At 37.1% G+C, this 27,414-nt stretch overlaps 1 protein-coding gene across 20 annotated transcripts in view; it reads left to right on the forward strand.

Moving 5' to 3' along the window:
- Window positions 1-27,414, forward strand: part of IRSp53 (Insulin receptor substrate 53 kDa) — a 221,598-nt gene that overhangs the window by 173,635 nt on the left and 20,549 nt on the right. For all 20 annotated transcript variants that reach the window (XM_067756740.1, XM_067756742.1, XM_067756755.1 and 17 more), the window contains 2 exons: window positions 20,956-21,031; window positions 21,213-21,296. In XM_067756740.1, the coding sequence (XP_067612841.1) occupies window positions 20,956-21,031; window positions 21,213-21,296 (160 nt within the window). The remainder of the gene's footprint in view (window positions 1-20,955; window positions 21,032-21,212; window positions 21,297-27,414) is intronic.

A 27,414-nucleotide genomic window follows, 5' to 3' on the forward strand; every position in this document is an offset into this window, starting at 1 on the left:
AAGGGACTAAATAGATTATTTCGCTACTGATACATTTTTATGTTTGTAGTTTTACGTAGTTCGGTGGACACGTTTATTTCGAAAGAAATGAGGCTTACACTTTAACACAATCGATAAAAATATTATCAAAGAGTCACTGTTTCTATCGACAAGTTATCGGTTTGTTATCGAAAAGCTTTCGTTTTGTTATCAAAAATTTATAGACTATTTTTCGAATAATTTGATTTATACTATGAAAAAGCTATCACATAGTTACCGATTATGTATCCAAAAGTTATCGATAAATTATCAAACAGTTTTAAATTTACTATAGGTAATTTAACTTTTTGCCATTGGCAAATAATCGATTTTTTATCAGAGAGTTATCTATTAGATATCGAAATCTTGTCGAGTGTTACCAATTTATTAACGGTATCGAAACAAAGAAAGAAAAAGAGATAGCGATAAAATTCATCGATAAAATCGATGACGCATACATAACCCGACTATAACAAGCCGATAGGAATCCATAAGAACCCATTGATTCGGCAACAATAAACCAATATATATTTCGATAATAAAAGATCGCTGTCATAATAAGCTGGCAATAAAATAATGACTTGTCCGTATCGGTTGTTGCGGAAGCCGACAAAGTTTTAATAACAACATAGTTGGCACTCACGCCTTTGTTTCTAATCGGTGACAAATTTGTGAAATTTTTCTGAGTGACAACACTTTGCTTTGGAATCCTAAGAGCATAACAGACATTCCACTGGGAGTATTTTTTGTATAGTGCTGTTCTAAAAGCGTGCTCGCCAACCATACCGGTGGTCTTGGATTCATAGCCGGACTATGAAAAAAAGATATGAAGTTCAACTTAAAAGAAAGTGTGAGAAAAGAAAAGGGAAGTGAAGGATTGAAGCGATCGGTGTAAGAATTCATCTCAAGCTATAACTAGACGCATCCCGATAAAAATAATTTCTTAAATGGCGTAACCGCTACGTTTTACTTCATTGCACTATGTTGATGTCTGCGTAAAGCTCGTGTTGCTCTTCATTAAATCCTCTTCGGTACTGGCCGCCGCCAATGCGTAGAGGTTCACAAATCTTTCGAAAAACTTTTCTATCGAACATTTCCAGAGCAGATTTATCTGATGTTCTCATGGTCCATAATTCTCACCATATAGCCAGGCGGGTCCGAAAAGTGTCTTATAGACCATAATTTTCGTTTGCCGAGAGAGGAATTTGCTTTTCAATTGCCTATCTAGTCCACTGTCACTGGATTTCAGTGCTGATATTGTGGTTTGTGTTAGTGATGGTTTCCAAATAAACAAATGGCTGCCAAGGCGCAAATGTGCTGACTCTTTGCTCGGTGACAGCAGGTTCTTCCTTTATTCTCATTCCTCATCAAACACATCTTTGTCGCTTCTTTGTTTTCGAGTAATACCTAGTTTGGTATATAATTGTGATTAGGCAGCAGCCTTACTTAAACATTTATGTATATTGAAAAGATATTTCGTCGTCCTTTGTCAAATTTGGTTTAAAGATAGTCCAACTTCATCTTTGTACCATTGTTTGGGGAACGAAAAACCAAACTGAGGATGGTACAATCCCCATACCATTTTGTCTCCAAACCAAATTTGCCAAGAGATGAAGGAAAATGTTTCCAATATATCAAGTGCCCACACTCCCAGTAAAATAAACAAAGCAAAGTGAGCTTTTCAAAAATATCTCTTGTGGAATTATTTTCTACGTATATTCATATACATATCTCATAAATAATTTTTTTTTGTTTTTTTTTTTTTAAATTTTAAACTGTACGTTTCAGTAATGGAGTTAAGATTGTAGTATATTACTCATCCAAATCGGTTAAGAAGATTTACAGTTAGCAACCAATATACAAAGAAATAAATAATACAATTTGGAATATAATTAACGACTAAGTGGCAATCTTACTTGAAAGTGATATTCTGAAAGAGTTAACTTTCTTTTGGTATATCTGAACACCCAACAACTCGTTTGAGTGGTTTTGTACAGGCCGGTTCTTTCTATAAAGGATTTCGTTGGAAGTAAACAGTTGGAATTGATCTGGAATGTTATTTTTGGTTTGGATCCAAATGGTAGCAATGAACCGAAATTATATCAAAGTGACTCCGAGGTGGCCCTATAAACATTCAGAAAACAGACCAGAAATGCTTTTGAGATGATTTTGGGATGAGCCCGAAGAATTCCGACATTCGAAGCGAAAGTGTTCTTAAAAGGTCTCAAATTGGATCAGGACAAGTCTCGAAAACAATCTTTAAATAATTTGTGCAAATCTTGCAATAGAACCGAAATGTAAAATACTTTAACATTAATGATCTCAGTGAATTTGAGAACCGTTTCGAAATATAATATGCTCTCGAAGGGATTCCTAAATGGGGACGAAATGATTTTGTAAAAAACAGCACGGAATGTACACACAGAAATAAGCCTGGAAATAGTTTGGTCTGAGCGTGAACTGATCTTGAGTAAAATACTTTTAAGATCTCAATATTGTCATAGATATAGTTACCACTTGGTACCAACATTTTGGAACCGGAAGTTTAACAAATTCTGAACATCAACTAACCCGAACTAATCGAACTTCGAAATTATCATCTTAAGAACTTTTTGATAGCGCCCATCCGGGCAAATGATTGCAAGGCACGATCTCTTTATGGGTTTGATAAGCGCAATTCAGAGCTTCCGCAATCCATTTGTTAACCCCGCCTACGCGAGGTTACAAATATGAGTGTATCATACACATATTCAGCAGGCGAAGCTCTGGTGACACCAAGTTCCTCATGTTACTAGGGGTGGAAGGCGGCTACACATAGAAGGTTCAATATGGTCATATCAAATCGTTTCCAAGATAGATAGTGAGGCTATATTACGTTAATCGTGACTGGAACCGGAGCATACCGGACCAATATCCGAAAAGAACCACTTACTTCGATTACACTCCATTAAACCTTTAGACAGTGTGTTTATCGCCACAACAATAATAACAAGGCACCTGTGTAAGCATCGGTAAAGTAAGATAAAATCACTCGGTTTGTAATTTTTGTTTTGCATTGCATTCAGTATTTAAACAAAAGATCGTTTGCAACTCGAAAACAAAAGAACCTGACGGTTATCTATTCTATGGGCGTACACTTACCCTACTCATGTATTGAAACTTGTTGCTGTGGCCTCCCCTTCAACATTTTTGCTTTCCACATATATCTCCTTAAAAGCCCAAAGGTGGTGTTTAAGAATAATTCGCCTATCTTAGTGTGGTGTCCAATAGGCAAGTAACCTTGACCTTAATTTTTTATTTTACTGTTTGTTAGCAAACTTCTCAGTAACTTTCATGATACTAACCCACTCCACCTCTACGTCTAGACTGTAGGATGTTGACACATACTCCAGAGTATGGATTGCGCCATCAGATCGACATATAAAGCCATATGCTCTGTGTATGTCCTATAACACAATCGCAAGAAATATTAATATCTTCTATATCTTCTGCCTTACTTGGAAATCATTGCATAGTCATAATAAAAGTCAAGTTAATATGTTATGCTGCGGCAACACTTTTACTTTTATTTTACTAAAATATCCAAAATGGCATAATTGAGACAAGTTTGTGTGCACAAATTTTAAGTTTTAACGCTTCTCTTACCGAAAACGAAACTCAGGTTGTGTGAAGAACCTGTATATTCATAATAAGTGTGAACACAACTAGGTCTGCACGTACAGATATTGAAATTTACTAAAACATAAAAAAGTTGCATCATACGTAAATTGCAGCCAAAGCCACTGCCAATGCTACGTGCACAATTTATGTGCCGCACATACAGATCACTTCAAAATTAGCAATAAAAGTGCGAGCAATAAATACAACAACACAAATTCGTTCATGAACGAATAGGCAATTGCAAACTGACAACTATTTTGTAATTAAATTTATAAAAAATGTTATCACACAGTGCAGAGCAAAGCAGTGGCAGCAACAGAAACTGGCGCAATTAGTACTGGTTGAGCAGGCAACAAATAGAAGATGAAGCGACGTCTAAGAAGGAGAAGGGGGGCAATGGAAAACAAAGCAATAAAATTTATTTAATAGGCCGAAAAAATCTATTAAAAAATGCAGACAATAAAATTATTTTGATAGCGCACTACATTTGGGTCGGTAATTGAATTGAAATGTTTCTAAGGCAACAACAAATAAAGCAACAGAGAGCGAAACACGCAAACAAACGTGCCACAGCTCAAATAGCGGCAAGTTGGCGTTAATGTGACGCAAATGCTTTGGTAATAAAAACAATTAACGGGTTTGGCTGAATTTAAAATGTTTCAGTGAATCGCGTTTTAATGTAAAAGGAGAGCAGAGAAAAAAAAAAAAAAAAATAGAGAAAAAAAAAAATAGATCAATAAAAGGAATGGGAAAAATAAATAAAATGAAATAAAATAAAATTAAGTGGAAATAAAATAAAATAAAGTTAATATAAAATAAAATAAAAATAAAAAAATAAAAAAAAAAAAATAGAGAAAAAACAAGTAAGTGTAACCGAACATTACATACTCAGTTGAGAGCTATGGTGACAACATAAGGGAAAATAACCATGTAGGAAAATGAACCGAGGGAAACCCTGGAATGTGTTTGTATGACATGTGTATCAAATGGAAGGTATTAAAGAGTAGTTTAAGAGGGAGTGGGCCATAGTTCTATAAGTGGACGCCATTTATCGCCATAAAGGTGGACCAGGGCTGAATTTGTTTGTACGATATGGGTATCAAATGAAAGGTGTTAATGAGTATTTTAAAAGGGAGTAATCCTTAGTTCCATAGGTGGACCCCGTTTCGAGATATCTCCATAAAGGTGGACCAGGGGTGACCCTAGTATTTGTTTGTACAATATGGGTATCAAAAGAAAGGTGTTAATGAGTATTTTAAAAGGGAGTGATCCTTAGTTCTATATGTGGACGTCGTTTCGAGATATCGCCATAAAGGTGGACCAGGGGTGACTCTAGAATTTGTTTGTACGATATGGGTATTAAATTAAAGGTATTAATGAGGGTTTTAAAAGAGAGTGGCCCTTAGTTGTATATATGAAGGCGTTTTCGAGATATCGACCAAATGTGGACCAGGGTGACCCAGAACATCATCTGCCGGGTACCGCTAATTTATTTGTATATGTGATACCACGAACAGTTATCCTTCCAAGATTCCAAGGGTTTTTGATTTCGCCCTGCAAAACTTTTTCATTTTCTTCTACTTAATATGGTAGGTGTCACACCCATTTTACAAAGTTGTTTTTCTAAAGTTATATTTTGTGTCAATAAACCAATCCAGTTACCATGTTTCATCCCTTTTTTCGTATTTGGTATAGAATTATAGCATTTTTTTCATTTTTCGAAATTTTCGATATCAGAAAAGTGGGCGTGGTCATAGTGGATAACGGATTTCGTCCATTTTTTATACCAAGATAAAGTGAGTTCAGATAAGTACGTGAACTAAGTTTAGTAAAGGTATATCGATTTTTGCTCAAGTTATCGTGTTGGCGGCTGAGCGGAAGGACAGACGGTGGACTGTGTATAAAAACTGTTCGTGGCTTCAACAGATTTCGCCTATTTTCACAGAAAACAGTTATAGTTATAGAAGATATGCCCTTACTAAGTTTCACAAGGATTGGTAAATTTTTGTTCGACTTATGGCATTAAAAGTATTCTATACAAATTAAATGAAAAAGGGCGAAGCCACGCCCCTTTTGAAATTTTCTTTTATTTTTGTAATTTGTTGCACCATATCATTACTGGAGTTGAATGTTGACATAATTCACTAATATATTGTAAAGGTATTCAATTTTTCATTAAAATTTTACTTTCAAAATTTTTTTTTTAAAGCGGGCGTGTTCGTCATCCAATTTTGCAAATTTTTATTTAGTACACGTATAGTAATAGGAGTAACGTTCCCGCCAAATTTCATCATGATATCTTCAACGACTGCCAAATTACAGCTTGCAAAACTTTTAAATTACCTTCTTTTAAAAGTGGGCGCTACCACGCCCATTCTTCAAAACTTTACTAATTTTCTATTCTGCGTCTTAAGCCGCACGTACCAAGTTTCATCGCTTTACCCATCTTCGGTAATGAATTATCGCACTTTTTCGGGGTTTCGAAATTTTCGATATCGAAAAAGTGGGCGTGATTGTAGTCCAATTTCGTTCATTTTAAATAGCGATCTGAGATAAGCGCCCAAGAACCTATATACCAAATTTCGTCAAGATACCTCAAAATTTACTCAAGTTATCATGTAACGGACCGACGGACATGGCTCAATCAAATTTTTTTTCGATACTGATGATTTTGATATATGGAAGTCTATATCTATCTCGATTCCTTTATACCTGTACAACCAACCGTTATCCAATCGAAGTTAATATACTCTGTGAGCTCTGCTCAATTGAGTATAAAAAAAGTAAAGTAATATATTATAAAATAAAATAAATAATACAAAATAAAATTAAAATAAAAATTAATTGAAAAAATTTATAAAATTAAATTAAAAAAAAAAAAAAATAAACAAATTTTATAAAATATAACAAAACCAAACCATGCTGCCTAATTACACCACTGAGGATCTCGTAGCGGTGGCCGTTGAGCAAAAGAATAAGCAGGCATTTATCCTGGTGTCCTGCTACATGGCCCATGCTGCGGAGGTCCCACCGATGGAGTGCAAAAGGCTAGTACAGGAGGAAGGGCGCAAAGGGCGGTTGGTCATAGGCGCAGTTGCAAATGCGCACCACAATGCGTGGGGAAGAGCAGATACGAACGAGAGAGTCGAATCTCGGTTTTGTTACATCCTGCAAACCAATTTGTAGATAGCCAACAGGGGAAATGTCCCTACATACATTGGTCCAACATCCAGCAATGTTCTGGATATTACATTGAGCTCCGAGCGTGATATATCAAGGTATGATTGGATGGTTCTTGATAGACCATCCTTCTCCGACCATGCGTATATCAGCTTCAACATCCCCCTAAAGAGGGTAGAGAAGGGAGGAACCTTTAGAAACCCTAGGTCAACGAACTGGACTAAATTCCATAAACATGTAGAAACAAAACTGGGACAACCCAAAGAGGTTGCTAATGTAGAGGAACTGGAGGAGTCGAATGAATTCCTAACAAGGACGCTTATGACTGCGTATAACAAAGCCTGCCCTCTAAGAAGATTCGGGGGAAAAGTAAAGCCGCCATGGTGGAACAATAAGCTGAGTCTTCTAAGAAGACAAGTAAAAGAAATGTTTAAGCTTGCAAAGACCGCGGAAAGCGAAGCGTGTCGGGACGAGTACAGGGATCTACTGAGGATCTGCACGCGTGAAATTACCAGGGCGAAGAGAAACTCATGGAAAAGTTTCTGTACGGACATAGAGTGCTCCAGCGAAACAGCACGGGTTGAAAAAAGTCCCAGCAAGGGGAAACATAGTCCAGGGACTAATAAAGAAAGAGAACTGGGAATGGTCACGTAATAGTGAGGAATCCCTTGAGGTGCTTCTCGATACACATTTCCCATCGGGAGACGGTTTAGAAGAGCAAGCAGACATCACTCACACTTCGATCACGGAGCTAGTAGTGCCGGGCTTGGTGACCGATACCAAGATCGAGTGGGCAGTGAAGACGTTTTCTAAGTTTAAATCACCGGGCCCAGATGGTATATTCCTGGCCATGCTACAAGTCTCAGGTAGGGCGGTCGTGGAATGGCTTAAAATAATATTCGATGGCTGCATATGACTGAATCATGTACCGCACTCTTGGAGAACTGCTCGTGTAGCTTTTCTACCAAAGGCGGGGAAGATCGGTCACCTGTATCCCAAAGACTATAGACCCATTAGCTTAACATCATTTCTGCTCAAAACTTTTGAGAGGCTGATAAATGTGTACATAAAGTCCAACGTGGATGAAAAGCTGCTCTCCACAACACAGCATGTGTACACCTAAGGCAAGTCGGTAGACACCGCGTTGCATAGGGTGGTAATAAGCATAGAGAAATCCCTGGAATATAAGCAGTATTCTCTAGGAGTCTTCTTGGACATTGCCGGGGCTTTCAATAATGTTGCAAAATGGGCGATTATGGATGGTCTTAATTACATTAAAGTACATCCTGCCTTAATCAGATGGATCGGCTGCATGTTAAATTGCAGAAAGATTACATTACAATGGAGATTGTACGAGGCCACGAAATCAGTGGACAGGGGCACGCCGCAGGGAGGGGTGCTATCACCTCTGCTGTGGACGCTGGTCATCAACCAACTGCTCAGGTAATTCGATGAGGGACCCGTAAAACTTACGGCTTACGCAGATGACGTTGCAATTGTCATAAGTGGGAAGTGCCTTCCAACGATTAGTTCTTTTATGGATCGGGCGCTTCGCGATATTCATACCTGGGCATCTAATGTCGTATTGAAAGTCAATGTGGAGAAGACGGATATGGTCTTGTTTACAAAGAGGTGCAAGGTCCCAAATTGTACCAGGCCTAAGTTAGGAGAGGTGACGTTACAGGAGAAACCTTGCACAAAAGATCTAGGAATTATCCTAGACAGTAATCTTTCATGGAAGCTCAACGTGGAGGAGAGGGTCAAGAAGGCCTCAACGGAACCCTATGCATGTAAAAGAATGCTGGGGTGTACGTGGGGCCTATCGCCCTCTCTTTCTCATTGGGTTTTTACAGGGATTGTAAACCCTATTCTGTACTATGGAGTTCTTGTTTGGTGGAAAGCCACACAAAAAACAATATACCTCAAAAAATTAGAGGGGGTATGCAGACTATCGATGCTTAGCATTACGGGAGCCCTGAAAACAACCCCGACGGCTGCACTGTATGCCATTTTGCACATCCCACCTGTAGACCTGGTAGCAAAGAACAAAGCGTTAACGACCGCAACCAGGCTCGGTGCTTCGGGGCAGCTTGAGCGCCGATCATATGGCCATAGTAGTATAGCGTCATCAATCACAAGACGAACAGACTACATGATTCCCTATCTGCGGGAGATCTTAAGGCCACAATAGAGGTTGACGGTTGGCGCAAGGGTGCGTAAATGGCGGATGAGGCGATACATGTGTACATCGATGGTTCCAAAGTAGTGGAAGGAGTAGAGTCTGCGGTATACTGCGCTGATCCGGAAATAAGCAGATCCTACAGGCTGCCGGATTACTGTAGCGTTTTCCAAGCGGAAATATTAGCCGTAACCAAAGCAGTAGAAACCCTGGAAGAGAATAGCTTAAGCTGCAACCGTGTTAACTTTTATATTGACATTCAAGCAGCAATTAAGGCAATAACCTCGCATAGCACAGCATCTAAATGCATGTTAGAGTGTAAGCTGTCTCTGGAGAGAATCGGGACAGGGAAGAAGCATACATCTATATTGTGTCCCAGGGCATATGGGAATAGATGGGAATGAAAAAGCGGACAAACTAGCTAAAAAGGGCGCATCCTTTGAAGCTTGCTCCGCAGATGTCCCAGTTAGATTGGGCGAGATTAAGCGAAGTCGAGAGGTGCACATGATCGACCAAGCGGGAAAGGAGTGGGTTCAAGCGCGGGGCTGTAAAGTGTCGAAGATTATGTGTAGGTCTTACAACCTTAGACTAATACAGTTGCTCCTATCATTAAAAAGAGAGGACTGTAGACTCATGGCGGGTTCTGACTGGACACTGCCTTCTGGCGTCACATGCCTTTAAACTAGGCTTGGTCAGTGATAGTAGATGTAGGAAGTGCGGGTTGGAGGAGGAAACGATCGAGCACGTTCTGTGCTCGTGCCCTGCACTTGCCAGGCTAAGACTCCAGCTATTAGGAGTGATACAGCTGTCAGATCTAGAAGCAGCAAGTGGCTTAAGTCCTAGGAAGCTTCTAGTATTTGCCAAAAGGACGGAGTTATTTTATAACATAGGTTCTGGTTTTTGATAGGGTTTTTCAGTTTGGTCGTTAAAACAAACTTCTGGTAACACTACGGAAACAATCAGTCTATGTGAGGTCCTCATGGACCGGCCAGTTCAACCTACCTAGCTAACAAAACCAACTAAAAAGTTATAAGAAAATGTAATTATATAAAAAAAAATAAAATAATACAAAATAAAATAAATTAAAGAAAAATTAAATGAAATTAAATTAAATGGAAGAATGTTAAAAGTGATAAAATAAAATAAAAAAAATTGTCTAAATAAAAAACGAAATATATAAAATAAAAATAAAGAAATAAAATCAAACAAGAAATAAAATTAAATAAGATAAAATAAAATAAAATGAAATAAAAATGAATAAAATTAAATTAAATAAAACTAAGTAAAAGAAAATAAAATAACATAACATATAATAAAATAAAAGAGATAAATTGAAATGAAATAAGTTAAAATATAATAACAAAAAATTAGGTTAGATCAAAGAGGTAAAAAAAAAATAAAATAATTAAATTGACCTAAAAAATTTCTTTTAATAAAACTAACTAAACTAAGCCATTATCTCTTTTAATTTTTTTATTTTTTTTATTTTTTGTTGCGCAGTGTATAATATATGTATCTACTTAATTTGTACGAGCATAATATATCAATCATGCTGCTTTGTTCACCGTTTTCTCTTTCACTCACCGCTAAAGCACTTTAAATTGACATTAAGTTCTTTCGCTATTGTATTTCATCAAAGAGTTGTCATTCATTGTACTTGACGTACAATTGGCATGAGTAATTTGTACTCATCAATCATTGGCTCGGATATCTAATATTTACTTACCTATTCGCATGCTATGAAATAAAAAAAGATAAACAAAATATCAACATAAAAAATGAATAACAATGGCTTCAACTATTTTTGTAGGTATTTAATTTGCTGTGGTAATTGCGCGTGCGTAGCTGTTTATGCATAAATATGTATGTACTAAAAGATGTACAGAACTGTTTCTTACATGCGCGTTAAACAATACTTTAATTGTTTTTGAAATTGTTTGTACATTAGCAACATTAGTGTGATATTTCAGCCTTTCAATTGGTTTTCCCCTCATCAATATTTTGTTAAGTGGCCAATAACACCTACGCATGGTGAGTTAGAATAATAAACTACTAAGGAATGTGGCAGAGTATATGGATATATAAAAACATAGATTTGTAGATCAGGGGCCCACGAAAAGCATCATCTTTAAGAAGCATCCAAAAGTCGTTGAATAAAAATAATATTTTTTTTTCAAAAGCAACACTATATAAAGGATATCACTTTCGATGCGAAGTTTTTTACGTTTTAAGTACGCACGAACCGCATGTCCACCACTGTGTAGAGTGCATCGTTTTGAAAAAAAAAAGATTTTCTGAAACTTATCTCTGCATAAAGCTGCCAAAGAAACACCGAATGCTAATTTTGATTTTTCAAATATGTATTTACAAAAATTTCTAGGTACCACTCGATTTCTTTTGACTGCTCTATTTTATAAGCGACTTCACTATAGCAGTAAGTTCAATTGAATAGCATTAGTACCTATTTATATGTCACCGATGGTATAAAATTTCAAATCAGACGACTTTCAGAATAAGTGTAAGGAAAGACGGTAAAGAGCCACGACCGCCTTTCAACTTATTTCATCCAGGCGCATGATGCCTGATAAAACCGAATTTAGCGCAAGTAAAGAAAAACTGCTAAGCCGTCTCATGTTCCTTAGAGAGGGAAGGCAAGTAAGAGACAAATCCTTTTTGCCAGTTGACTGTTTGACCCTACTTTGGACTGGGAAATCTGGATTTTAGTTGCTTAATACGATAATCACGTCTTATCTCGACTATGTTCTGTCCTTCAGCCGGCGTGAGTATATACAGAGTAAAGCTGTTTTTTTTTTTAAACTCAGCGTGCTTTGCACACAGAGTATATTAGCCTTGATTGCATAGCGGTTGGTTGTACAGGTATAAAGGAATCGAGATAGATATAGACTTCCATATATCAAAATCATCAGTATCGAAAAGAAATCGGATGAGAACCACGCCCACATTTTATATATATATAACATTTCGGAAAACACACAAAACCTGATTATTTAGTAAATAATACACCTAGAATGTTGAAATTTGACATGTGGACTGACATTGAGACTCTTGATAAAAAATTTGAAAAAAAAAATATTTTTAAATGGGCGTGGCACCGCCCACTTGTGATAAAATCAATTTTACAAATATTATTAATCATAAATCAAAAACCGTTAAAGCTATCGTAACAAAATTCGGCAGGGAGGTTGCCCTTACTCTAAGGAATGCTTTGAAGACAAATTAATGAAATCGATTAAGGACCACGCTCACTTTTATATAGAAGATTTTTAAAAGGGTCGTGGACGAATAAAATAAGCTATATCTTTGCAAAAAAGCGCTTATTATCAATGGTATTTCAATTCCCAAGTGGATTTATAACAATAAATAGGAAGAACTTTAAATTTAAAAAAATGGGCGTGGCACCGCCCCTTTTATGACTAAGCAATTTTCTATATTTCGGAACCATAACTCGAAGAAAAATTAACATATCGTATTGAAATTGTGTACACATATTTTTCTTATAGCAGAAAATATTTCTAGTTAAAATGGACGGGATCGGTTAAAGACCACGACGACTTAGATATAAAACAAGTTTAAAAGGGTCGTAGACTAGAACAATAAGCTATAGCTTAGCAAAAAATAGTTTTGAATCAATGATATCTCATTTATCAAGTTTTATTGTAAGAGGAAATGGGGAGATATTTTTTTTAAACGGGCGATGCCACGTGTTATGTAGAAAAGTAATTTATCTGAAATGAAATGTGCAATTGAAGCTCACGCTGATTATGTAATGTTCGGTTACACCCGAACTTGGGTACTTTTACTTGTTTCAGCTAAGATTTTTATACGTAACTTTTTACTTGTAAGACGTTAGAAAGATTGTATAACTGAACATAAGAAAAAAAAAAAAAACGAAATTGAGAATTGAGATTAAATAAGATAGTAATGAAAAAGGTAATGAAAAGGAAGATAAAAAGGATTAGAAAGAAGTCCAGGAAGAAAAAACATAATTATGATATGACAAGTTCGGGATCATATCATTGGTAATGACAATGTTTATTGTGATAGTGATATTAATCAAGTGAATTCGAAGGCAATGGGATGGCAAAGATGAAAACGTAATACGAAAGTTATTTCAAGGGCGTCTTTCTAAACCGACATCTGAAGAGAGTTTTAAAGAAAACTGTAAGCCAATTTTCAAGACGATTTTAACGGCGAATGCTAATTCATAAGGTCCTATAGTCCTATCAGGTGTATTATGCGAAACCGTGAACCGATTGATTGGACCTTATCAGTGCGGCTTCAGACTTGGTATATCTACCATCAACCAGGTTTTAACTATGCCCCAAAACCTCGGTAATGCCAAAAAAAAGCATGGAATCATACTTCACGTATTTGTCGATATTAAAGCCGCCGTTGATAACACGAAAAGGAGCTGCCTATATGCCACTATGTCTGAACTTGGTTTCCCCGCAAAACGCATACGGCTGCGCTAAATGAAGTTGAGTAACACCATCAGCACAGTCGGAATTTGTAGGGACTTCTCCGAGGCATTTGAAACTAAACGGAGTTATAATTTCATGTTGGAGAAAATAATACAAGCTGCATAACTAAGCCGCTCTGAAACAATATTCTTTAAAGCGTGTAATTACTGGCGCATGCTGACGACATTAATATGATCGGCCTAAATACCAGCGCCGTAAGTTCTGATTATTCGAAACTGGAAAAGGTGGCAGAAAGGTGTGTTTGATGGTTAATGAGGGCAAAAGCAAGAACTTGATATAATCAGGCAAAGTGTCAGCGCACTCACGCCCTGATAATGATTCAACTGTTGCTGCATTAATTTCGAATAAGTAAGCGACTTTGTGTATTTGGTAACCAGCATTAATACAAACAACAACATCAGCTTTGAAATCCAGCGAAGAAGCACTCTTGCCAATAAGTACTACTTTGTGATAAGTAAACAATTGAAAAGTAAAGCACTTTCTCGGCATACGGAAATCATGCTTTAAAAGTCATCCGTCCTGATTTATGGTGTTGAAGCATGGACACTGACAATATTTGATGAGGCCCGCTTTTGGAGATTTCGCGAGAAAAGTTCTTCGAAAGATTTACGAACCTCTATGCGTTGGCGATGGCGATTACCAAAAAAAGGCACAGACATAGTGAGGCGAATTAAAACGCTTGCTAAGGTAGCCTGGGTCATGTTATGCGAATGACAGATGATCCTTAGTATAAAAAAGTATTTCTATCGGTACGATTTAAATTGCCTTGAAGTGGCCCATTGGCGCCTGGTAACCCAGTGCAGAAACTACTGAGGTGTCTGGTTTAAACGCTTAAGCGGAAAAAAGTAAAGTTCCTTTTTATTGAACAAGAAACTATAGCATTTCCAGTTGTAAATGAGAAAGAGTCAGAAGAAAATGCGAAAGCGTCACCTCGATATGAGAATAGTCACTGGTAAATAAGAAAGCGTCAAATCAAATTTCGATAGCGTCAATTGTAATTCTAAATGAGAATAATCAATTGTTAATACGAAAGCCTTATATGGAAACGGGATTAGTCAATTTTAAATGTAAAAGCGTCATATGGAAATGAGAATAGTCACTTGTTTACGAAATTTCGAAAGCGTAAATTGAAATTGAGTTGTAAATGAGAACGGACAATTGTTAATGTGACAGCGTTATATGAAAATGAAATTAGTCAACTGTTAAAGCGAAAGTGTCATATGGAAATGAGAATATTCATTTGTAAATATAAAGGCATCAAATGAAAATGCGAAAGCGTAATTTGTTATTGACAATATAAAAATGGTAATAAAGATAAGCTTTGTATGTGGTAAGGGACATATCCTCTAACGAAAATAACACTTGATGTGAAATATTCTATGATCCGACTGATATATCTTGGAGTGAGAGAGCATTTCCATGGAACGACGTTGAGGGCTGGTATGCTCCCAAGCAGTCTCCTTCAGTTGCTGATCTCTTCGCTTCCATCCACCGATTAATCTACATAAATATTGCAACAATTGCTCTAAATTGCATATGCTTGACAGTGGTGGTATGATAATGTGTCCCAGAACCTATGTTTATTACTTTTCCCTAGAGAGTGTCGATGGAGATCAGCATTGGCGAGCACAGTGCAAAACACAGCACTTCCGTTTGGCCATTTTTAGCATCAGCTAACGCTGACTCGATTCTCGAACAGCATGGCCCATCAAAACTAGGTGGTTTAAATCATTCGCCTACTTCTCCGATCAGTGACAAACTGACCTTACTGAAGTAACGCATGCACTCATGTTTAACGGTCCCTATGCCGGTTGATCGACGACACTCCGGACACCGATACTGGAAAACTGGAAATGGTGTAGTCAGCAATTTAATGCTTCCCTGATATTGAAAATAGTATACTACTACATAGTCTTGATATTTTAGCTTTATAAAAGACAGCTGTAATGTGGTCTGAATATAAATATAGATAATTCGCTATTATATCAGTGAAGGTGTGAGAAATTTTTCACATGACAATGAGTGCCATTTATGATTACTTAAATGCTTTTTAAATTACTCGTTTCGTAAGCTGATTAACACAATATTTCTATTAAATATTTACAATAGTCATAATTGTTATTGAAAGTCACGACGTGATGGGCGTGCTTGACATATCTCAATATCTTTCTGATTATTTATGAAAAAAGTAAAAGATAAAATGATGTGTATAAGTACTAACTATTTTAATCGTTGACTGCATTAAGTTAGTAGCTTATGGGGTGGTTTTGAAGTGAGATTAACATATTGTGCATTTATTTATACCCACTAATCTTTTTACATTCAGCGTGCTTTGCACACAGGATAAATTTACTTTGGTAACATAACTGGTAGATCGTAACGGCATAAACGAATCGGGAGAATATAGACTTCCACGTATGAAATTCACCTGGAATGTGGAAATTTGATGTGTGTACTGATATAGAGAGTCTTGATAAAAAATTTTGAAAATGGGCGCGGCACCGCCCACTTGTGAAAAATAAATTTTACAAATATTATTAGTCATAAATCAAAACCCGTTAAACCTCTCATAACAAAATACGACAGAGGTTGCCTTTACTATAAAGAATGCTTCGAAGAAAAATTAACGAAATCGGTTAAGGACCACGCCCACTTTTATATAAAAGACTTTCAAAAGTGTCATAGACGAATATAATGAGCCGTACCTTTGCGAAAAAGAGCTTAATATTAATGTTGTTTTACTTTCTAAATGGAATTTTAACAAAAAGTTAGAAAATACTAAAATTTTGAAAATGAACGTGGCATTGCCCCATTTTTGACTAAGCAGTTTTATATATTTCGGGAGCCATAACTCTAAGAAAAATTAGCATATCGTAATAAAATTGAGAAAACATATTTTCCTTACAGCAAAAAAACTATTATATTTATTAAAGAGAAAATACAATCGTTTTAAGCATTTCCTTTATATAAATGAACAAATATCAGCGAAAAATGTGTCCTTATATAGAGACATATTCTTGCTGAACTTTGCCATTAAAATTTTTACATAGAAATTTTAAAAATAGTTATGAGAAATACGAAAACCATTCAAAGAGTTTACTCGGCCCAATGTCACGTAGACCTGGCTTTTGACGAAAAATTCACCACTGCGTTATCCACCGTACACCCTTTTACCCATTTTGTGAGCTGCGCAGGCCCAACACAGTATAATAATCGAACGTAAGATTCGCTCCGTTCCGTACGATTTTTCTAAATATCTCAATCCGTGCGCCCTTAGCGAAACTTTTTGTTATATATTTTATACTGTCAGCGGCCTCTGAATTAATTTTGAAATTTCAAATATCTAGCTGACCGAGAAGTTACTTAAAAACCAATCTCAAAACTGCAAATTTCCAAATTCTTATCTAATTATTTCGAACCTTGCGCCACCTAACGGAATTTTTATCTACATTGGTTGCATTGCCTTAGTGTCTCTGTGAAGTTTCATGTTTGGATCTCAAGGAGAATCTTCTTAAAAATCTATATAAAAATTCTATAAAAAAATTTTTCAAACTCTCATCTAAATATTTGGATCCGAGAACCACTTACGGAATTTTTTCTCCTTTTGTTCCTTTGTTACGGTGTCTTAACCTATCTGTAAATTTATACGTTTGTAGTTCAATGAGAAATTACTTAAAAATAGATCGCAAGATTCCCTCCCTTCCTTATGATTTTCTCAATCTGTGCGCCCCCTAGCGAAACTTTTTGTTATGCGTTTTATATTGTCATCGGCCTCTGAATTAAGTTTGAAATTTCAAGTCTCTAGCTCACCAAGAAGTTACTTAAAACCGATCTCAAAATTCCAAATTTCCAAATCCTTATATAATTATTTTGAACCGTGGGCCACACTACGGAATTTTTTTTCCTTTTGTTCCTTTGTCACGGTGTCTTAACCTATCTTTGAAGTTTCACGTTTTTAGCTCAATGAGGAGTTACTTAAAAATCATTGCAAGATTTGTATTGAAAATGCGGAAAAACATTCAACCGACTTAATATAAAGGAAATAAAAATGTACGGTATTGTTTAAAAGCCACGCTCACTTTTATGTATACAGAATGTTTAAAAGGGGGCGTAGACTAGAATAATAAGCTACGTTTTAGCGAAAAATAGCCCTTTTTAAATGATATTTCACTTACCAAGTTTTGTTGTAGGAGGAAATTAGGAATTTTTTTAAATGGGCGGTGCCACGCCCATATTTCGATCAAGCATTACACAATATTTCTAGAGCCTCATAAATAAATAGTAACAAAATTCGAAAAAGTTATTTATCTGAAATTAACTGTACAATTGAAACTCACGCGGATTATATAATGCTCGATTACGCCCGAACACAGATACCCTTACTTGTTATGATGCCAATTAATTAAAAAAAATTGTGTGTAGTAAATAATTCAGTGTCAAATAATGTGTAAAAACTTTTCAAATTGCTTTTTTATGAACCGCCACACAATATAAAATTCTAATAAATGAAAAAGTAATTAAAATTATTAATTGATATCCCTCTTAATACAAATAGGTATTTGTTGTTTTAAAACGCGCGTAAATCATATGTAAGTTAATACCTCACGTTTGGATTTAAGTAACATAGAGATATATACCAACATTCTGGTTTATGTACCTGTCGACCCTAACTTTCTATTGTAAGTAATCTTCTTTTTGGGTTTTTTTTTTTACGAACTATCATAAGATAAACTTTGCAGCACTCTCTGATGAAATTAAACATTTAAGACCACTTTATTAATTAGTTTATCTCCTTTTTCTCTTGATATGTCTTATGTGCATATGTAAATTATTTAAACATTTCCATATGACACAAATACCACATATCATGCCGTGGTGAGATGACAGAAAAACAAGCACAAGTGTATTTGAAGCAACGCAACGTGCGCATGCGCAACTGCAAAGCAATTAAATCTAATCATACTAATGAGTTTCAAGTATACAAAATGCATTTGCATAGTAAATGATGTGATCAGTGAAGAAAATAAATATGGAATCAAGAAAGAATTTAAAAACAACGACTAATTATGCACATATATACAAACATAAATTAGTATTTTAAGAGCTGTTTTGGGAACTGTGTGAGAGTTTAAAGCAGAGGTGCACAACGCCAGCAGAACTTCGAATTTAAACGCAAAAATTCTTCATTTTTGGTATGTGTGTACAGCGAAGGTTAAGTTGAACTGGTCTGTCCATGAGGACCTCACATAAACGGAATGAGTTTGTAGCGTTACCAGAAGTTTATTTTAACGACCAAACTGAAAAATCCTATCAAACTCCAGGTGTTATATTATAAAATAACGCTGTCTTCTTAGCAAATACTATAAGTTTTATAGGACTTAAGTCACTTTCTGCTTCAAGATCTGACAGCTGGGTAGCGCAGGGCACGAGCACAAGACGTGTTCGATCGTTTCTTTCTCCAACACGCACTTCCTACATCTGCCATCACTGACCAAGCCCAATTTAAAAGCATGTGACGCCAGAAGGCAGTGTCCAGTCAGAGTACTCATTATGAGTGTACAGTCTTCTTTTTTTAATGATAGAAGCAATTTTGTTAGTCTAAGGTTGTAAGAACTACACATAATTTTCGACACTTTGCAGCCCGCGCTTGTACCCAAGCATTTCCCGCTTGTTCGATCATGTGCACCTCTCTTAATCTCGACCACTCGAATTGGGACCTCACGCAGCAAGCTTCAAGGGATGCGCCCTTTTTAGCTAGTTCATCTGCTTTTTCATTCCTATCTATTCCCATATGCCCTGGCACCCAATATAGATGTATGTTTCTCCCTATACCGATTCTTTCCAGATACTGCTCACACTATAACAAACTTCTAGATGCTGTGCTATTCGAGATTATTACCTTAAATGCTGTTTGGCTGTCAACATAAAAGTTAACACGGCTGCAGTTTATCCTATTCTGTTCCAGTGTTTCTACTGCTTTGGTTTCTGCTAATACTTTCGCTTGTAAAACGGTACAGAGATCTGGCAGCTTGTAGGATTTGTTTTTTCCGGATCAGCATAGTATACCGCATACCCTACTTCTTCCACTACTTTGGAACCATCCGTGTACACATGTGAGCACCCTTGTGCCAAATGTCCACCTCTATTGTGACCTTAAGAACCCCCCTCGAAGCGCAGATACGGAATCAGCTAGTCTGTTCGTCCTGTAATTGATGACGCTATACTACTATGGTCATATCGTCTGCGCTCAAACTTCCACGAGGTACTATGCCTCGTTGTGTATTCGGATACATGCACCAAAACTATAGAAGATTCACAGTTTCTGAGTCAAAATAAATTTCATAATTGTTTCAGCATTGTAAAATAAAATAATCAACTGTTTTCTTCTGTAGCCAAACTAATAGCCTGAACTAATCGGAAACACTGCTTGCTGGGTCAGACTGGGTATGCACATTTTTCACACAAAGCGTTAGCTGGGTCTACGACGTAAGACAACAAAAAATAAACCGTGCTATTAAAAAAATTTGAAATTCTGTAAAGGTAGATCCCAATGCAAAATTTGGGAAGCAACCTTAATATCTATATATAAGTTCAGGGCCTATGGTGTGGTAGGCGTCGCCATAAACGCTCTCAGTATCTTCGGCCTGAAGTAGAGAGTAGTTTTGTATTTGTTTTAAAAAGTATTGCAAAATTGTCTTTATTTTGACTACTTTGGGAGTAGTACTTTATAATTATACTTCACTAATAGCGTGTTTAAATCAAAATGATTGGTTATCGCTCGCTTCTCGTTCACCTATTTCTCACAACGTCTAGACTCTTCACGAACATGCCTTCTGGAACAGTTGTTTCTCATAATTGGTTATTTAGCTATATACATGTATATCTGTAGTTTATATGTTTCTTCTAGATATATGCGTGTGTATGTGTGAGTAACAGCTTGTCTGCTGACTACATACATATGTGTATGTGAAATAATCTCTTCGCTTCGCTGATTATGTGTGTGGAATATTATTCCTTGCCTCGTACATAAGTGTGGTTGCTTGCTTTAATGTGTGCATTTACATAAGTGTGGCTACTTGTTTTCTTGTTGTTGTGATTATTTACTAACATCACAGTGAAGCTTAATTTTCGCCCACCCTGTTGTAGGTGTCAATGCATTGCTTTCGTAAAAAAGAACGTTTATTAGGCAGTCATTAATTTTAAATAAAAATGTCATATTACTTTCAAGACATTCCTGATAATAAATAATTGCAGTAAAGTGATGTGTTATTGATAAAAAAAAAAAATCATCAATTTTGTTAAATAGAATTTCAATATGATTAATTTTAATTAATAGGTACTAACTATTTTCTATTCTCTACACAATTTCAGGCAGTATGTCACTAAATCTCGTTTTCTTTCTTTTTCAAATTACAGAATATATTAGAAAAATTCAACCCAGGTGCACGACAACTCATCTCCACGGGCAAGGGATATTTAAAGGCATTACATGGTGAGTAAATAATTAAATTCTATGTATGATTGTATGAATGTGTGAGTTAACAAAAATACACAAATGTGAAACGTTGACAATAAAAATAAATTTATTGCATCATTACTGCAAAAACATTTTCAGCTAAATTTCTAAATGTTTTTTTGTTTGTTATATTTTCGTAATCCATAACCACGCACAGGTGCTGCATCTGCGTCACGTCTTTTCAATGAAGCATTAGCCAAACTGGCAATGAATGCACAACAAAGTGGGACGAGCGATATTGGTGAGTATAGAAAAACAAAATTTATAAAATCTCTTAAGGCAAACAAAAAGTAAGTCAAAGTATTTGTACACTAAAACTCAAGGCGAGTTCTGTACCAGGTGTTGTTATCTCAACAGCTGATTGCTTCTTCCTGATTATTTTCCATACAATGCCTTGGTACAGCAATTGGCGGAACCATACAAGATGGCAGGACGGTGACATACCTACAGACAAAAATTAACCTTCCAGTTACTTTGTTTTTATAAATCGATGGACTAATGTCCAAATCGTATTGCGCCGGAAGTTTATGTATCAAATCATATTAAAAACAAATCAGCTGTCCCCGTGCTGCCACTTTGTATAGTTCTGCCATTGCACAGAAAGAAGTCAGTGAAACGATAACAATGAAAATTTTACTTTGATTTGACATTTTTAAGCACATTGGAACCCGACGACAGTTCAACGTGAGGGGAAAAAAACTTTGCTAGGTGTTCCAGGGATCGTGAAAATTCTAAAAAAAACCATGAAGTTGGGAATTTCTCTTTCGAGTTTTAAGGAACTTCCCGATAACTCAATCTGGGATTTTTAACAAAGATTTGAGCTCCACTGGGTTGCAATATTTAGTTTTGTCGATGGGACAGGGATCAAGATATTTAGTGATTTTTAGAAAGTCCACTTACGAAAAGTGGGACCGCTAATTGAGTAACTCCCCGTAGAGCTAAATTCTTGAAATATATATTGTTACGAATATTAGCAAAACTAAGGAGTGCTGCCAGCTCTAAGCCGATCTAAGCAGTGACGTGAATGCACATCAATAATTCAATCATTATGTATCTACATAAACGAATCAATAATTGCGTCTACACATATGTACACATTCCGACGAGCAGCATTTACATACAAGGCAGCGAGAGATGAGATGTCACACACCGATGAATTTACTTATACGCTTATGTGTGTGTGGGAGACTGTAAACTACAAACACATGCATATACCTTATCTGAGTTGTCACAAGAGAGAGCAATAATTTGTGCACGTAGTTGTGGCTGGCGATTTTGTAGCCGAAACAACTAGTAACTTCTGGAAATCGAAGAGCCTAGAAGTATGCAGCGTAAACTATAAAAGCGATGCAGGCGAGTAAGAAGTAATTCAGTTTGATTTGAGTTGTCAAGCAGTTTGATTAAGACGATATCTAGCGAGCAATAGCAGTGTTATTTTGAGTAGTGGAGTTTCATTGAGCTATCAATCAGTGTGGTTATTCAGCAAGCTATTCGTTGCACAGTTTGTTATTGTGAAGTACTTTAATAAAGGCCATTTTGCATTATTACAAATTGGAGTTATTTATTCAACAGTTTAGCGATACGAACGTTGGCAGTAGATTGCAAATAAGAGCATTTGCAGTAAATTCGTTACAATTGGTGTCAGAAGTGGGATTGTTGAATAAATTCCAGAGGACAACAAGGACATGGCAAAGTTCAGTGAATTGAAGATCCAGCAACTGAAGAGGGAGTTGGAGAGCCGTGGATTGAATACAAGCGGCGTTAAACTTGAACTTCAGGCACGGCTACGGGAGGCAATGGAAGTAGAAGGAATTGACGTGGAAGAGTATGACTTTCATCTTGATGGCGAGGAAATAACAAAAATGGAAGAGACAGTTACGCAGACAGTTACGAGCACAGACTTGAACATGATTTTGGCTGCAATATCTGCTCAAACATCGACAATGGCATCTCAACTGGAATCACAGGAGACACGTATAACATCCAAGATGGAAACTCAACTGGAAGAACAGAAAACATATATGGCATCCAAGATGGAATCACAGGAGACACGTATAACATCCAAGATGGAAACTCAACTGGAAGAACAGAAAACATATATGGCATCCAAGATGGAATCACAGGAGACACATATTGCAGAAATGTCGTCAGAAATAACATCGAAGATAGAAGCACAAGAAACACGGATATCCGAAATGTCGGCGCAAATTTCAGCACAGATATCATCGCAGATCTCTGCTCAACTGGAAGAGCAAGAAGGACGAATTTCCTCGAAGTTGGAGGCGCAAGATACAAAAATTTTACAGTTTGAAGAAAAAATCGAGGCCGAGGTGGATGCTTTGAGAGGACGTATCGAGCAGTTGCAACTAAATCGCCCAGCAGTTTCAACGAGTAATCCAAAGGTAAAGACACCATCCTTTGACGGTTCTGTTCCTTTTCAGGTCTTTAAGCTACAGTTTGAGAAGACCGCAGCAGTGAACCAATGGAATGCTGAAGATAAAGTTGCAGCTCTGTTCGTGGCACTGAAAGGGCCTGCCGCGGAAATCTTACAGACTATTCCAGAGTACGAACGGAACAGTTATGACGCATTGATGGCTGCTGTAGAACGGCGATACGGAAGCGAACACAGGAAACAGATATTTCAAATAGAATTGCAAAACCGCTACCAAAAAGCTAACGAGACTTTGCAGGAGTTTGCTTCGGACATTGAAAGATTGGCTCATCTTGCAAATGCGGATGCACCCGTGGAATCCACGGAAAGAGTGAAGATTCAGAGCTTTATAAATGGCATACGGGACGTCGAAACGAAGCGAGCCACATACGCGAACCCAAAGCAAACATTTTCTGAAACGGTATCCCATGCATTGACTCAGGAAACGGCGTCATTATTGAGTAAACCAGCATACAAAGCTCATCGTGTGGAAGTAGAAAGGCCGGAGTGGGTAGACACAATTTTGGAAGCACTAAGGGGATCTCAACAGAAGAATGCCGGAGTTATTACATGTTTCAAGTGCGGCAACCCATGTCACATTGCACGTCATTGCGATCTTGGTCCTAATAGTTCCAACAATATGGGTGGCCGTAAACGCAAAGCTGGCGGAAATGAGCAAGAGCGTGTCGAAAGTAAAGAACGAAAACTTGCCCCGGCTGTTGAATGTCCTGTGATATCTGTGTCGCAGATTGGAAGGAAATCAAGCAATCTTACCATCAGAGGGAATGTGGATGGTAAAGAGCGTGTACTGACTGTAGATACGGGGGCATCTCATTCCTTGATTCGATCTGATTTGGTCTACAGGGGAATAAAGTCATTACCTGGAGCGAGGTTGCGTACGGTCACAGGCGAATATAACCAAGTTCAGGGAGAAGTAATATGTGAAGTCCTAATTGGGAAGGTCATGGTTCTACACAAATTCGTTGTGGCGGAGATCGTTGATGAAGTTATATTGGGAGTGGATTTCTTGGTTGACCATGACATCAAGATCGATATGCAGAGAAGGGTGATGCATTATGAGAACCAAGATGTGCCACTTAACTTCAGTTTGGAAAAAGGGTTCAGCAGTAAGCGAGTGCTGGTCGAGGAGATTCGACAGAGACCACGAAAGTCAAGGAAAGTAGATCGAGCAAAGGTTGATGGATCGAATGTGCCAAATAAAGCGAAATTAAAAGTACCTGCGAGGAAAAGACCGGCATCAACAAACCCTAATGGACGCACTAAATTCACTGAAAGAATTTTTCAGAAAGAATGCAAGGATGATTTCAAGCCAGCGCGCACTTTTGTTGGGAAACGTCGGAACGATACTGAGTATGTGAAGCCAATCCGTCAAGAACAAGCTCTACAAAGTAGTTCTTCATTGGCCAAGCAACAGAGTGCGAGAGAACGATCCAGAATAATGAGTAGTAAGATGGAACACAGGTACGACAGGGAAAATAATTTGGAAGGTTTCCGGAATGGAGATTTGGTACTGTTAAACAACCCACAACGAAAAAAAGGTTTGTCCCCGAAATTGCAGTGTAACTGGGAAGGCCCATACAAAGTTGTAAAACGGATCAACGATGTAGTGTACCGCATACAAACCACTACCAAACCACGAACCAAAATGAAAGTGGTTCATTTGGAGAGATTAGCAGCGTTTAGATCGAGAGATTTGTCTGATCGGGACGATCAGACTTAGGTGGAGGGCAGTGTTACGAATATTAGCAAAACTAAGGAGTGCTGCCAGCTCTAAGCCGATCTAAGCAGTGACGTGAATGCACATCAATAATTCAATCATTATGTATCTACATAAACGAATCAATAATTGCGTCTACACATATGTACACATTCCGACGAGCAACATTTACATACAAGGCAGCGAGATGTCACACACCGATGAATTTACTTATACGCTTATGTGTGTGTGGGAGACTGTAAACTACAAACACATGCATATACCTTATCTGAGTTGTCACAAGAGAGAGCAGTAATTTGTGCACGTAGTTGTGGCTGGCGATTTTGTAGCCGAAACAACTAGTAACTTCTGGAAATCGAAGAGCCTAGAAGTATGCAGCGTAAACTATAAAAGCGATGCAGGCGAGTAAGAAGTAATTCAGTTTGATTTGAGTTGTCAAGCAGTTTGATTAAGACGATATCTAGCGAGCAATAGCAGTGTTATTTTGAGTAGTGGAGTTTCATTGAGCTATCAATCAGTGTGGTTATTCAGCAAGCTATTCGTTGCACAGTTTGTTATTGTGAAGTACTTTAATAAAGGCCATTTTGCATTATTACAAATTGGAGTTATTTATTCAACAGTTTAGCGATACGAACGTTGGCAGTAGATTGCAAATAAGAGCATTTGCAGTAAATTCGTTACAATATTTTAAAACCCGATGACAATGCAAGAAGTAGGAAATTTGTAGTTGTTATGTTGTCCAGGGATCTTAAAAATTCGGAAAATCTCACGAGCCTGGAAATTTTGCTTTCGAATTTTAAGGAACTTCCCTATAACCCACTGACTTGAAACTTCGAACATAGTTTCGGGCTTTAATACCTTGTTATATTTAGTATGAAAAAGTTTCCGGGATGGAGCAGGGATCGAGATATTTGGAGATATTAAAAAGTCCATTTACGACATGTAGATTCTTGCGACCGCTATTTGAGTAAGTTCACGTAGATCTAGATTTTGAAACTAAGAACATACTTCAGTACCCCACGACGATGCAACATGAGGGGAAAAAATTGTCGCAAGGTGATCCAGGCATCGTGAAAATTCCAAAAATCGTCCAAATTTTTAAAATATTTTTTTCAAGCTTTCAGGAACTTCCCGATAATCCTGAGACTTGAAGTTTTGAATGAAGCTTTAATCTCTATTAGTTTGTAATATTTAAGATAAAAAAGTGTTAGAGGAATCATAAAGTCTATTTAGAATTCTGGAATCTTGTGATCGATTTTTATGTAACTACGCACAGAGCTCCAAACATGAAACCTTACAAATAGTTCTGGTCACTGTGACAATGCAGCCAAAAAACTGATAATAAAAAGAAGAAAAAAAACTTAAGTACTTCTTTATATATATGAAGCAAAATTAAATAAAAATATATCTTTAAACAAAGCCATAATCTTGTTGAACTTTGATATTCGAAATTTTAACATAACAACTGTACAAATTTTAAGAAGGAACAAAAATTTCTTGTATTAATCTACTTCGTCAGTAGCTTGGTCCAAGCGTCTGGCACGTTTTCCTCTTGGGTAAGTTTTTTGCATTCCCCACTCAATGACTACTTCGTTAAAGTCAGCTGCAATGATTATCACTCTGTCCATTCCTCGGGACGCGTGCTCGATATCATCGAACTGTTGTTGAAATTCCAGTACGCTATCGGTGAGTGTCAGGTAGCAGCCAAGACATGGACAATTCCACTTTTTTCCTAGTATGAAAATCCATGTTTCCAGTCGGTAGCCAAAGTACAGGGGTTCCATTGCGATCTTCCAGCCAGCAGGTGTATTTCGTTTATATTGCTCATTGATTATAGCTTCCTCTACGTTCCTTTCTCTTATCAGTTGCGTCAGTGGTGCGTTTAATCATTATGGATTTCCGTGGCCTTGGTACACCGCTGAACTTGTTCAGTCCGGTACGTGAGCTGTCTTTTTTAGTTTAGCATAATTTTGACGGCTTTTAGCACTATTCGAGTTTATGTACTCCTGCCCGCACCGTATCCAAAGACCTTGGCCCTCTGGATATTCAGCTTCTACATATCGCACTTGTAAACCTATTTTGCCAAATAATGGTGTTCTGTTCTTCAATATTTACGTAAACAAATGTGTAATGGAATGTAAGACTTGCTATACCAACAAATTATTTTCAAACATATGTGTAATATATTAC

Source organism: Eurosta solidaginis, chromosome 5, assembly GCF_040869045.1.
Source record: "Eurosta solidaginis isolate ZX-2024a chromosome 5, ASM4086904v1, whole genome shotgun sequence".
Lineage (NCBI taxonomy): Eukaryota > Metazoa > Arthropoda > Insecta > Diptera > Tephritidae > Eurosta > Eurosta solidaginis.